General features: G+C 47.8%; 1 protein-coding gene across 2 annotated transcripts in view; it reads left to right on the top strand.

Moving 5' to 3' along the window:
- The window catches only part of LOC125638526 (NACHT, LRR and PYD domains-containing protein 3), a 60,776-nt gene extending 46,513 nt beyond the window's left edge, over positions 1-14,263 (top strand). For both annotated transcript variants that reach the window (XM_048854414.2, XM_075129283.1), the window contains exons 12-14: positions 5,622-5,792; positions 9,796-9,966; positions 11,421-14,263. In XM_048854414.2, the coding sequence (XP_048710371.2) occupies positions 5,622-5,792; positions 9,796-9,966; positions 11,421-11,511 (433 nt within the window). In that variant the 3' untranslated portion in view covers positions 11,512-14,263. The remainder of the gene's footprint in view (positions 1-5,621; positions 5,793-9,795; positions 9,967-11,420) is intronic.
- Positions 14,264-14,880: the final 617 nt, after the last annotated feature.

Genomic DNA, 14,880 nt, shown 5'->3' with positions numbered 1-14,880 from the left:
GAGCCTTCTGCTCAGGACACCTGCTGCCTCCTGTCTCCTCCTGAGGATCAAAACCTACAGCTCACTGGTGCCTCCCATCTGTGTGGCCCTGCAGAGTCCTGCCCCTTTTATCCCTCATAGGTTGGAGGAGGGTTGGGAGTGAGTCATTCACAGATGGTGGCATGAGAGGCAGTGATGCCAAATGGTCAGACAGCTCAGGAATGTGATGGTACCTCATCTGCCCCAAATTCAGCTCCATTTTCATTGCTTGGCTGAGCCTGGAACTATGAAATTTCCAGCTCACCGGGGGAAACATCTTTGGGTTTCAACCAATCAAATATACCTCCATTACAACTGTCAGAAGCCCTGCCTCTGAGCCCCTGGCTGGACAAAGCTGCCCATCTGTCAATGCCCCAACCTGGTCTCTGATCTTCATGCAAGTTCTCTCTTCCCTTTCACACTATGCCCCCATTTCCCTGTCTCTTTCTTTCCTCTCAGTTTCTTTCCTCCCTGCTCCCCAATGGGCTTGCTATAGGACAATGACCTTTCTGAAAGTGCGTCACCCCATCCCCTTGTCTTTCATGTTCAGTGTAAAATTAACCTTTGGACAGTACAGCTCCCTGACCCTCAAAACCACAACTTGGTCTGGTGGGTGATTCATAGGCCTCATGCACTAGACTTGTATTGTTGGAGTTTCAACTGGTTTTTTGAATGAGCGAACCACAGGCAATTCAATGTGTCCAACTCGCCACGGCTGAATGGACTCAGGCTTTGCCCTCCACACTGGCATTGTCTTACCCAAAAGTACTGGAGCTAAATCCGTGCATCTGTCCTCATGCATATAGATTAGAAGGCCAGAAGGGACCTTGTGACAGGTAGTCTGACCTGTACAATACAGGCCAGAGAATTTCCCTGAATTAATTCCCGTTTGAACTAGGGCGTCTATTTTGAGAAAAGGTCCAATTCAAACCCAACCACAAGTGTTGCACAAGAGAAATGTGCAAACAAACCCTTGAAAACAAGAAAACATCCCATTTAAATATCGTCACCCCTCACAAAACACATTCACCACTTCCACTGCCAGACTCTGCTCCTCCATAAGTCCTATGCTCTGCCATGTGCAGTAACGCAACGCACGCATTGCATTCCTCACAACCGCACTATAATGCGAACCTTCACTCTGACCTTGGGCGCGTGTGTGTCTGCTGGACACCCGTGCCTTCATATTTCAGAGGACGGCATCATTTGCAATAGCTGAGACAAAGCTAGTACCTTGGTTTATCTCTCGGGGAACTCCCAGGACTGTAGAGGAATGAGGATCCCTTTGAATGGTGTGAGGACTGAGGGATGGCTGGGTACTTACCCTCTGGCCTGTCCTTTGTAAGGTTGGGAGGGCAGGAGGTGCTGGCCTGTGCTCCTCAGAGGCAGGAAGGAGCTGACTGTAACAGCTGGTTGTGAATTCCCCCCCCCCCCGTACATACGTACACACACACATAAATTCACAAAAAATGGACAATTCTATGTAGTTGAACAAAGTCATTTTCCATTTTAAAAAAAATTTAAATGCAGAATTTTCAGCCAGCTCTGATCGCTGCAGTACTGGGAGCCTCCAAATATGCTTTGCCCACCGGCAGCTCCGGCACCAGGTGGCCTGGCAGGTACTCTACAAGCTGAGCCACTGTTTCATTGTAGCCCTGCCTTCTTAGGGGGCTGTGCTCTATGTGTAGAGGACAACAGGGGGACCTGTCTTATACCACTCTCTGGTTTGACTGCAGGCTCTTACCTACAACTGGGGCAAATGGGCCCTTGAGGTCCTGGCTCTGAGAGACCTCCACCATCAGAGCACTGATGGCCCCTCTTCTTTCCTCTCTCATCCATGACCAGAGAGTTAAAGGAGAAAAGACTGACTGCCCCCAAAACGATCCCTCTTGTGGAAGAGAGGTGTGGCCAGAGCAGATGCAAGACTGGCTCGGAAAATCCCTTAACCAAAAGGGAGCCTGCTCATTGCTATTTTTATAATTTAATATAGTGGACTTCAGTTTAGAGTCATTTGTATGAGCCTCCAGTGGAATCCAATTTAAAAAGATCTTGAGACTCTGCCACAAAGAGGAGACCCCTGGTGTGCCCATTACCCAGGAGTGCAGGCAGAGAATTCTGGGAGCTCCACAGAGGGGCGGTTCTAGTCTCTGGCTGGCTGTCAAATTTTGGCCGTCTCTAACCAGCAGGAAAAAAGGGAACACCTACAATACATGGATAGGGTGAGAACTATCAGTCTGCCAGTTTTCAATCCACTTCATAGGTGTTGTATTGATTTTTGTACAGTGCTATTTTTTTAATCCAAATGCAATGTGCTAATAAATCAGGTTTCTTGCAGAAGTCTAAGTACATCATCTCAGTAGTTACCTTTATCAATCAGACTCTCCGACAAACCTGTTTTCCATGAACTACATTGACTGCCATTATTGATATTCAGTCCTTTACCTCTTTATTACTAGATCCATCTCTGCTGTTCCATTATTTTTTCCTGGGTTGATGGGAGGCCAAATGACTCCGTTCGTTCCATTTGTCATTTTAAAATATCAGCACAGCATTAGCTTTCTTTCAGTCCTCTGGAACGTCCTCAGTTTCCCAAGATTTACTTATCAACAGCCCAGTCATTGGAGACTTTTAAGAGCAGGTTAGACTGGGGTGGCCAACCTGAGCCTGAGAAGGAGCCAGAATTTACCAATGTACGTTGCCAAAGAGCCATAGTAATACATCAGCAGCCCCCAATCAGCTCTCTCCCGCCCCCCTCCTCCCCCCGCTCCCAGTGCCTCTCACTCACTGGCAGCCCTGCTGATCAGTGCCTCCCCCTCCTTCCCTGCACCTCCTGATCAGCTGTTTCATGGCATGCAGGAGGCTCTGGGGGGAGGAGCGAGGGCACTACAGGTTCAGGGGAGGGGGCAGGAAGGGGTGGAGTGGGGCCCAAGCCTGTGGCAGAGCCAGGGGTTGAGCATTGAGCACCCCCTGGCACATTGGAAAGTTGGCATCTGTAGCTCCAGCCCCGGAGTCGGTGCCTATACAAGGAGCCACATATTAACTTCTGAAGAGCCGCGTGTGGCTCCGGAGTCATAGGGTGGCCACCCCTGGGTTAGACAAACACCAGTCAGGGATGGTCCAGATAATATTTGGTCCTCCCAAGAGTGCAGGAGACTGGACTAGATGACCTCTTGAGGTCCCTTCCAGTCCTATGACTCTAATTCCTGTCAGCTACAAAACAAAAGTAGATATTTAATACTTTTGCCTTTTCTGCATCATTGTTGACAATTTTACTATCTCCAGCTAGTAATGAACCTACACTATTGTTAGGATTACTTTTGTTACAGATATATTTTAAAAAATATCCTTTTCATTATTCTTAACCATATTGTCCATAGATGCTTTTGCTGTTCAGACTTTTAGCTTCACTTATCAATTGCCTGCATTTCTTAATTTCTGATTTATATTAATTGCCATTAACCTGTCTTTTATCCTCTCCTATCCTTACTAAATAGGTTGTAGTCACTAATTTAAACATTCTAATCATGTGACTCCTCCCATAGGTTCTAGTAATACCAACTACGACAGAGTTTCTCACACGAGCATTTCCAATTCCTCCTATTTATTACCCAGACTCCTAGCAGTGGTACATAGAAAACTAAGGAATTTCCTTCATGTCATCTTGAGTGTCCCAGAATGACCCAGTAATATATTCTGTGGTCAATACCAGGCTTCTTTTATATGTAGCAAGTTAAAGGGTTCAGCCATGGAGGTTAACTACAGACTTCCCATAGCAATTCAATCGGCCAAGAAACATGCTCCCGTTAGAGGGATTTTTTTTGATTGTGGAGTGTGCATACCATCATGCAGTGAGATCATGTGTCCCAGGTCTGGAACCTTACAAGGAGCACAAGTCAGATTCATTGTGAATTCCTTCATTTTATAAGCATTGTGAACCCCACCTCCACCCTTTGTAAGTGGTTCTGATGCAGGCAAGGGAAGGAAGTCATTTATTACAGACCCAGAAAGTCTCTTGGGGAACAGTTGTGTTAAACAGGTGGGCTGGGAGCAGGGTGTGTTCTATTATCAGAAATATACGTAGCTTGGAGTTTGGCTGCGAGGAAAAAATGTCACCAGTCTTCCAGTTTGGAAGGGGTTTGGCTCCCACATGCCCTGGCTGATAGGATACGTGGTTACTGCAGAGTTAACCTGGGCTGTTACCAAGGCTTTAGCCCTAAGTCCTCTGCTGTCCACAGACAAAAGCCTTTGACCCAGGTTTGGAAGTGCTGTAAGCCATGGCTAGCTTATTTGACTAGGGCAGTGGTGCCCAAACATTTCCTCTTGCACCCTCCACCCCCTTTACCAGTAATGGAATGTCTCTGCGCTCTCCCAGAGAATGGAATCATTGCCGAGAATGGGGGCCAGAAGCTGGGGGCCAGGCTGCTGCCGGGAGTGGAGCCGGGGTCTCAGCTTGGGCTCGGGGCCAGGCCAGAGTGGAGCTGGGGTACGGTGGGGCTGGGTGGCACTCTTTCCCCATCACTCCATGTGGGCTGGCATGGGCCTCACCGTGCCCCCAGGACATTCTTCCATGCCCCACAGTTTGGAGACCACTGGTCTAGAGTATAGATTGGAGCTCAGGTTCCACATTAACTCAGGCTGAAACCAACCCACTTTGCACGTGGATGCAGGTTGGAACCTAGGTTACTTAACTCAGGTGCTGACAGTCCTCCATTGCCTTGCCACAGTTCCCTCAGGGCCATATTTTCCTGCCTGTCTACCTATGCCCGTCTTCTACACCAGAAGATACCTCCCAGCATAGGTTTCAGAGTAGCAGCCATGTTAATCTGTATTTGCAAAAAGAAAAGGAGTACTAGTGGCACCTTAGAGACTAACCAGCCTGGATACACCAGTTTGGTGTTTAAACCCCACATTCCATGCAGCCTGCTATGTCTTACACAGCACTTGAATTGTACTGCTGTCTGGGAGAGCCTCACCCCAGCATACTACTAGCTGGCCAGAGGCTCACACCATAGAGTGGCGCAGTTTAGTACAGTGCTGAGAACCATGGGATATGCCCCCAGAAGTCCTGGCACCTGACCTGGGTTAGGGCAGCGCCAGTGTGGACAAAGCTGCAGAGGTATGACTCGAGTGTGGCTTAGCAGCGTGGACACTCAATGCCCGTGGTTGGCTAACCTGGGTTCCCAGAACTGGACATCCAGAGCTGGGGTAACTGCAGTGATGATATAGGTGTAGTTTTAGGCACTGGGGGAATGTTTTGGGGGAGGCAGAGGAGCTCACACAGCAGCTTTAGATTGAATTTGCATAAGCAGAAAGGAGCTTGAGTACAAGCACTGGGAAAGGGTTTGAACTATTACTCAGTGCCTGTTAGGATTCTCCAGCCCATTACAAACACCCCTGCAGGCTGCTGCCCTCCCTTCAGCTCATCTGAACGTTCCTTTGTGGACAGGAATCCACACAGGGGTCGTTGGTGTCAACAGTCCCACAGCCTCCTGCTAGAGCCCCGTGACTGGTCTCTTCTGAATGAACTATCCCTTTCCAGACAGACGCTGACATCAGTGAAAGAATTACTAGTTTCCTTCTCTGTGTGTTTCTGTCTCCTGCAGGTTGTGGGGTTGTGATCTCACAGCTGATTGTTGTGGGGATCTCTCCTCCGCTCTCAGCACTAGCCAGTACTTGACAGAACTGGAACTGGGGTATAACGAACCTGGAGATTCCGGAGTGCAGCTGCTGTGTGAGGGAGTGAAACATCCAAACTGCAAACTGCAGAAACTAGGGTAAGTAGCAGCTGGTTCCTCTGTGCCTATTGATATTGTACTATTGTGATTTCAGCTCTTTCTACTAGAGGGGGGAGAGATAGCTCAGTGGTTTGAGCCTTGGCCTGCTAAACCCAGGGTTGTGAGTTCAATCCTTGAGGGGGCCATTTAGGAATTGGGGCAAAAATTGGGGATTGGCCCTACTTTGAGCAGCGGGTTGGACTAGAAGATGACCTCCTAAGGTCCCTTCGAACCCTGATATTCTATGAATCCCAGCACTAATGAATGCATCAACAACCCTTAAACGCCTACTGTCTTCCCAAGGTGTCAGAAAGAGACCCACTGCTATGTAGATTTATCACCTTGTATTAGATGAGAAATTAGATCACACAGCCACTCTACATGCACCATAAATGCAGTGTATTTTACTGAAGACCCTTTGACTAATTTACTCACTGTGTGTGAATGAAAACACAGTGTAGGAGATTTCACAATTTGACTAGAATAACCCTCTGTCATTCAAATCCTTTGCCTTCATTGTAATAAATGAATCCTGGGACAAACCTAACTACCTCAGAAAGAGGAAAAAGGGAAGCAGGAAAGGATGAAGAAATTCAGTAGAAATATCATTAGCTGGGGACTGTCTATGGGAGCAGCCAGGGTGCTTTGTCCTTCACCCGTCTCTTCCTCAGCCTGCCCCTCTCCCTAGGCAGCAGCTCTCACCAAGGTTGACAGCACTGTAGGTCCCGTTAGCTCACCCTGGAACTTCTGCTCTAGCCAACAACTGACCAGTGTCAAACCTCCCATTCCTGAGCAAGTTCAAAGAGAAGCTAAGAAAAGGCCAACTACAAGCTCCACCTGACTGAAGCCACCATTCCAGACCCAGCACAGTCTGGATTCAGGCTAGGATATGGAATTGATGCTGCTTTAATGGAACAGACGGATGCTCTTCTTCTCCCGTCACTGGGTAGATGATAGAGAATTAAAGGCCTAAAGATTATGTGCTGCAGAAGAATTGGGCCACATCAAGTGCATCCAGAACGCATGGACCAACTAATTGGCCCAAAGCTACAAAGATGGTTCCTGAGATGGAGGAAGCATGAAATGACACCTATCACGGTAAAGGCCTGTCACAAGGCGCTTCTCCAACTATCCAGTGTGCAGCACTGCCTAGCCAGTTTTCACAGCCTCTCCATTACAAACACATTGTTTGTTACCTTTCCATCATGTACCTTTTAATCCTCTATTTTCAGACAGGGCAGGGCAGAGCACAGTTATACACCAGGGGAAGCCTGCCCCACAGCTTCTCTCCTCCACCCAGCTTCCTGTTCCTCCCAGTTACTGAGCCAATTGTCTCATTAGCCCAGCAATTATCACCAAGTGTCAGGAATCCCCAATGGAAATAGGTTGATTGGCTCCTATTAAGCTGGCAGCCTTCGTTGTACTGCACCATCTTCAGTGACTAGGGTGTTGCAGTCATTGCTCTGTAACAAGTCCATGTGGAAGAGAAGGGAGCTCTCTTGGTTCACCAGCAACATCTGAAGCAAAGTTCCCTTCTCTTCCCTGGCTGGGCTGTCCAGAGGAAGAAGAGGTGAAAGATTCTGGTAATTAGCTGTGCCAGCCTGAGCAGTCTGCTACTGCCTGAAAGACCCCACTGGCGGTAGGAGCTCTCACCATGTGATTCCATCACTTGGTTCCAGTAAACAACCATCACCTGAGGTAAAGATCCTAAAAAACAAAGCAGAAGGAGGTTGACCCTTTTCTTTTTATCTTTGTCCTCTATGAGGGATGCCTCCTGGCTCCACCACCGTGTGTGGGAGTGTTGGAGGCAGAGTGGCAGCATTAATAGCTCCCTAGGAGGGAACACCAAATGTCCATGTCTGTCCTCTATAATTACTGATGTTCTCCTGAGTGGTGTTCCAAAAGCTGCTATTGTGTGTGATTTAACAATGCAGGGGAGGGATAGTTCAGTGATTTGAACATTGGCCTGCTAAACCCAGGGTTGCGAGTTCAATCCTTGAGGGGGCCATTTGGGATCTGGGGCAAAAATTGGGGATTGGTCCTGCTTTGAGCAGGGGGTTGGACTAGATGACCTCCTGAAGTCGCTTCCAACCCTGGGATTCTATGAATCACTGCTGGGTTTAGGCTTTTTCAAAAGATTCTGTGCTATTTACTATGTGAAAGGTGGAGGGAAGTGGGAATATAGAAAATAGCTTGTAACAACACAGGGATTTAAGAGGGAAGTATGAAAGTGGTGACTTGCAAAGAAATCACTCTTTGGGTGATCTCACTTGGCAAGGGCCTCAGACCAGAATGGACACTCATGTCTTGCTGTCTGGAACGCTGGCTGGGGCTTTAGATTACAGGGAAGACGGCTCCTCCTTAATTCTCCTAATGCAGGATCAACAAAAGAAATTCTTTCTTGTGTCAGCTGCCTAGTTTGGTCTGCTTACTTGCTACCTTGATTTGATAATTTTAACTAATTCATCTAGTGAATCAACCTCTGTTGTGACCTTGATTTTGATCATTGTGGTGTTCCATTCTTAATTAGTTTAGTGGAATTGTAGAAAGTTAGTCAGTGATATGTATGTTCATTGTTTTTTTTTTTAATCTTTTATATAAAATCCATAAAAATTACCCAGACCTGGTTTATTCTTTCAAATTGCAACATGGGTCAAGTGACCCTGAAGGCAAAGGCAATCTACTCAAGATATTTAAAACACAAGGTGGGTGAGGTAATATCTTTTTTCAGACCAATTTCTGTTGCAGAGGAAGAGGCAAGATTTTGAGCTACACAGAGCTTTTCTTCAGCTCTGAGTAAACTTGAAAGCTTGTCTCACTCACCAACAGAAGTTGGTCCGATTAAAAGACATTACCTCACCCACCTTGTGTGTCTCATATCCTTGGACCAACACAGTCACAGCAATATTGTCCATGAGATATTAAAGAGCCATTTGGCTTTGGTTCTAAATTGTTACCTAGGTCCCTCACAGTAGCCCAAGGGGGTAGTTTTGTGTGGTGTGAGGGTCCCTGCTCTCCCAAGCTGGGCTTCACAGTCTGAGGCACTGGGTTACTTTCTGAGAAAGCCAGGCCAGTTTACACAGCAGTAGTGGTTTTCATTTGCTTAACCTGCAGGGAAACAGAGTGCTGGCAATGAATGAGCTTGTGACCTATTTCCCAGGCATTTCCTTCTGTGTAGTGAGGTATTCCCCACCCCACTGGAAATGCATCTACATCCTATCCACCCTGCTCCATTCTTGGCTGACCATCCCTTCGTGGAATACAGGGTAACTGGTATAACTGGGCACGTGGAAAGGAATCCACTCATTACCAAAGCATTCTGAGTAGCAGCGGGCTACACTTCAAACCATTCAGAGAGCAAAGCTGGTGCAGACACAATGACTTGCTTACTGAGCGAGGCATCTCACAGTGAGCACATGATCCAGTGGTCTGGAATCCGCAGTGGCTGACAGCTGGTCTCTGGGTGGAGTTTAAGGTGTTGGTTATGAGCTATAAAGATCTAACTGGCCTATTGGATTACTTCTTCCCACACTACTGCCACAGCTGCAGTCAGCAGGGGCATCTCAGTTGGATCCTCCTGGTTATAAAGGAGAGGGGCCAGCTGTCAGGGTGCTCTGGAACTTACTTCCCTCCTTGGCACAAAATAGCCTGAATCTGGGGACCACTTGGGCATGTTGTAAAAGACTCTTGTTGGATCAGGGTTTTGGGTTTGCTGAGGGATGCCTCCCAGAGCAACGAAGGGATAGGAAAGAGATTTTTTTGTGTGTGTGGCTGGCTGGCTGAGTTCCCTTTTGAATATTTATTTTAATGTTGCTGGGGTTTTGCTGTAGTGTTGATTCTGCCTTAGGAGCTTTGAACTTTTTATAGGAGTATTTTGCTGATGATTTAAATAGAAATAGCGGATTTTTCTCAGTCTCTTGAGAGAGAGACACTGATGTCAAGGAGGAGAAACACAGGTGTTTTAAACAAGTAGTCTTTTCCTTTCTGTATCTGTCTGCTGCAGGTTGGAGCATTGCAGTCTAACTGCTGCTTGTTGTGGTGGTCTCTCCTCTGCGCTAAGCATGAACCAGCACCTGACCGAGCTAGATATAGGGAGAAACAAACTGGGAGATACAGGCGTGCAGCTGCTGTGTCAGGGACTGAAACATCCCAACTGCAAACTGCACAAAATAAGGTAAACTCCATTTACCAGGATCACAATACCCTGCATGGAACCCAGCCATGGACCAGCCCTCTTTGCTCCTGAGACAAAGAACAGAGACCCACTGATGTATTCACTGGTCACATTTTGCTAGTTAAACAATTGAATAATGTAGTCGAGTTCAACCCTTGACCCCTTTTAGGCTGGGCAGCTACCTTAACACAGCAGCCACGGATTCTGCTGACACAGGGTAATCCTTTGGTGGGGCAAAGCAGATATAGCCAACTGTGTGCCCCCCAACTCTGCCTCAACTGAGGGGGTGTGCAGGGGTATGGAGGGCCTATATAAAGGGCAAGATGGGCAGAATATGCTCCACCAAATCTGCTTAGCAGTCGAGCCCTACACTTGCCACAGGTGTATTACACTCTCTTCGGAGAGTCACTTTGGGCTGACCCATGTTGAGGTTCCAAACTGTATCTTGAATAACTTCTTAAATATTGCTTCCCAAAGGGGCAGTGGGTGGGCTGTGCTATCTGAGAGAAATTGCTATAGATTTGGGGAGGGTCAGAGCCATAGTTTGAGCCACCGCTGTGGGCAAAAAAGTCATAAAAAATGTCTGATTCTTCTATCCCATGACTCTTTGCGGGGGGGGGGGCTTGTATGTCAAGAACTTTTTTCTCAGATGACCCCAGATTTGAACCCCTAGCCCCTCCCTGCACCCCCCCATGACACACAATAATGTTCAAGACAATCCAAGTAATCATGTAGGTGACAAAGCACTTAAAGCCATCTGCAGCCCCACAACAGCTGCTGCAAACTCAACCCCTTCAAGAACGGCGTTACTGAAGCCCTGTGGGGAGCTCATGCAGCAATGACAGCTGAGATCACGCTGCTTCCATGGGGAGATTCTGTGAGCTGGATTTTGCAGCCCCTGCTCCCTGTGTGCGCTGAGTAGCCCCGCAATGATCAATGGGACTGTCCGTGTCCATAACTGCTCCCCGCCCTGAGCAAGGGCTGCACAGTCCAGCCCCATACAGGCAGAAAGGACATTGCTGTCCCTGCCCAGAGCTCACAGCATGAGTGGGAGTGGGGGGGAGCCGGCTGGCCAGGCTACAGACTGCACCAGTACTTCTCCCCTCTCCCAACAGAAAAGGAGGCAGGGGTAGCTCAGTGGTTTCAGCATTGGCCTACTAAACCCAGGGTTGTGATTTCAGTCCTTGAGGGGGCCTCATTTAGGGATCTGGGGCAAAAATTGGGGATCGGCCCTGCTTTGAGCAGGGGGTTGGACTAGATGACCTGCTGAGGTCCCTTCCCACCCTGATAGTCTAGGAAGGGCACCTGCTGGCAGTGAGATCAGCAGGTAAGGCAGAGGCAGCGACACAGATCCTGTGGGTGCAGCTCATGGTGCTTTATAGGGGCTGTGGGCTCAGGTGTTGTGTCTGCAGAGAGAATTAACACGTCCTTTTCCTTCCCTGTTTTCCCCACAGCTTGGGCTATCAGAGTGTAACTGAGGAAACCCAGGCGGAGCTGGATGCTGTGAAAGACACAAAACCTGATCTGGTCATAGAGATATGGTAGGGCTGGTGAGTGGGAGCCACGGAACGAGCAAGGCTCTGAACTGGCTGCCCTCTCACTAGCTGAGGAAGCAGGCTTTTAAGGGGGATCCCAGCAACATATTTCAGCATCTGTGGTACAGGGCTGAGTAGAGATTGTCAGGCCCAGCACTCCTGCCTGAGTGTGAGAGGCTCAGGAGTAGGAGCTGGATTTGCTCCATGCTTGGTCTGACCTCAGAAGGGATAGCTGGTTTGTGGGGGGAGGGAGTGGGAGGGAGGATGCAGATCAGGGCCCAAGTGTGGGATCATGAAAGATCTGGTAACCTCCCTTTTCAGTCTCCCTACATGCAGGAGGGAGACTCAAGAACCATCCTCAGATCCAGAGGGGAATTGTCACTCTGTTACAACAGCTCAGTCACTGTTGTTTGTGTATTTATAAAAGTCTTGTAGTTTTACGCAATTCCACAGCAACTAAGCCGGCATTTTCCATATTACATCTCCAGCATTTGTTTGTCCCAGCTGTACGTTTCTGTGTCAGTTTTGTTGAGTCCAGTAAAGATCATGAACCAAGAAATAATGCTGTCCTTTAGAGTTTGTATCTCTTGCCATAGTTTCTGCGAATGCACAAGAATTCTCCAGGCCTAGGAGAGCCCTCAGGGATGGTTCCTCAGAGATATATATTTTTCATGGTTCCTGTTTCTTATCCATTATGGTCAACACCTTCAGAAGCTCATGCAGGCAAAATCAGAGTGACTTTTAATTTCTCTGGGCTTTTGTCAGAAAGCTGGTGTAGGTGACCCCTAAGAACCCTGAATGGCCACCTGGGAGCAGAGATCAAAGGTGCAGGACAGGGAGATGGTTAAGTTTATGGCATATCCTTGGCATTTTCAAAAGCCCTATAGTAAGTCCTATGTGCCCAAACAGAAGCTACTGCTCTAGTGATACCTGATGCAACAACCTTCTACAGCCATAGTCCTCATTCAGCTAGCTCTCTCCCAATTCTGGCTCCTCTTTCACCGACAATGTCTCTTCTTCCCCCCCCCACCCCCAAAAAAAGCTTGAACTCTCCCCTTCAGCTGATAAATGGCTGAAGACTGGCTGCCTCTTGAAGCAAGGTCAATGAACTTTGGGAGAGAGGCTTGTCAAAGCTTTACTGGACTCTAAAGGCTGGGGTAGAGAACCCCCTAAGTTATCCATCACTGGACAGACACAAAGGAGTAGAGCTCTTGCAAACTGAGAAAGTTGGGCCCTTCAGCCAAGGGGGTTGAAGTCTCTCTGGGAACAGAACATCGGTGAGAAACTTGCTTAGGCAATGATCTTTCACCTAGGAAGACAAGGGAAACCTGCACCTTATATTTCTTGAGGAAGTCTCTGACAGAGAGAGAGTTGGCTGGAAAGAAAAAGACTGGTAAGAAATCGACCTTGAACCAAGGCTTTAGCTTGCTGAGTTAAGCCTTAGCCACTAGAAAGTGTATTTCACTTTTGTTTGTTTGTAACCCTTTCTAGCTTTATTCCTTCTATTGGGTGTTGCTTAACCTGTGACTTTTGTTTAATAAACTTGCTTTACTTTGAATGTAAACCAACCCAGTGCTGTGTTTGAACTGAATGCCAGGTGCTTCTAAGGGAATGATCAGACCAGGCAATGACTCATTGAACCATCCTATTGTCCGCTCCCAGCATTTGGCAGTCAAAGGACGGTTTAGGGACATGCAGAGCATGGGCCTGCATCCCTGATTATTGTGACTAAGTGGGAATGTTCTTAATGTTTCCTCTGAATACTGTAGGGGTGCCTCAGTTTCCCCGTGTGGGAGCAATTGCTGTGGGAGTAATTGCTGTAGACCTAACCCCCTCCCCTTTCTGCGGCTCCATCTATGCATTATATACAAGGGTTGTAATGCAAGAGGCCTACAGGCTTGTATCCTGTAAGACTTGGCTTGAGCTAAAGCACTGATGTATGCTAGGCTGTGGCACTTGACACAAATAATGGACTAGGCCAATTTCTAGCTAAATAAGAACCAAAAGGCCTCCAAAAAGTCCCTAGCTGTCCCTTGTATGCACCCTCCACCCTGCAAAAAGTCCCTAGTCAAAATGCTGCCGCAGCAAACCGCAGATCTTGATAATGACAAGGTGCATCAGCACTGTGCTAATTATGAAGCAGTTTTTCTATTTTCCTTATAAGGCTTTATTAATGCTTGAGTGGTGGGAAAATTACTAATTGGTTCAGCTTGAACATGGACCTATATAAGGCTGGTATTATAGGGGCAGGGCACAGAGAAATCAGGCTGGCACCTGCGCGTGACTGTCTCTGACTTTCTCTCCCTGCATGCTTGTACTCAATAAAAGGCCTCAGACTGTTTGAACCAAACAGAGTGTGACTCGTTTTCCACAACTCCCTATGCATTTAAGTCTCTAGGTAGTGGGATAAGGGGTTGTAATTGTTCCAGAGCAAAGGGCCAGTGTACGTAAATGGCTGACACTCTTGTCTCCTGGCAACTGATGGCCTGGGCCCTTCCCCCCTGCAAGGTGATAGCTAAAGGTGTTGGAGAACAAAGGAATCAAGTGACCTCCTGGCCCGGGAAAGGGACAAAGCCCAGAGAAGGAGGGGCTGGAGAGTGAGTCAGATTGGGACTGGCTGGTGACGTGGAGTGAAGTGCAGATGTGGTTGTCCGGCTCACTGCCCCCCAAAATGGACCCGGCTGAAGGGTCCTGTTTTCTGTACCTACAAGCTCTGTTTTAGACCGTGTTCCTGTCATCTAATAAACCTCTGTTTTACTGGCTGGCTGAGAGTCATGTCTGACTGCGAAGTTGGGGTGCAGGACCCTCTGGCTTCCCCAGCACACTGCCTGGGCAGACTTGCTGTGGGAAGCACACAGCAGGGCAGAGGATGCTGAATGCTCCAAGGTCAGACCCAGGAAGGTGGAAGCCGTGTGGGCTTCTTGCCCTGAAGACAGTCTGCTCACAGAGAGGAGTCTTCACCAGAGTCCTGACTGGCTTCATAGGGAGCAGTTCCAGAGCATCGCCTGGGGACTCCGTGACAATTATCTTGGCTAATAGCCAATCTACTTATCCTGAGGGACTGATCTAATTCTTTGTTCAACCCATTCATAGCTTTTCCTTTCAAAATATAATGAACACACATCTACAACCCCAAGATACCTTTACAATCACAAGAATTCTAAATTCATGAGTTATACACCTTCCAGTCAAGAAATTTTTATATAACAGATTTGAGCATAAGCTTTTGTGGGTAAAAACCTCACTTCTTCGGACGCATGGAGTGAAAGTCCACTTATGCTCAAATAAATCTGTTAGTCTTTAAGGTGCCACTGGACTCCTTGTTGTTTTTGTGGATACAGACTAACATGGCTACCGCCCCGCCATACTCTCTTTTTTT

This window comes from Caretta caretta, chromosome 6 (genome assembly GCF_965140235.1).
Source record: "Caretta caretta isolate rCarCar2 chromosome 6, rCarCar1.hap1, whole genome shotgun sequence".
Taxonomy (NCBI): Eukaryota; Metazoa; Chordata; order Testudines; family Cheloniidae; genus Caretta; species Caretta caretta.
This window is presented reverse-complemented; position numbering and strand designations above follow the sequence as displayed.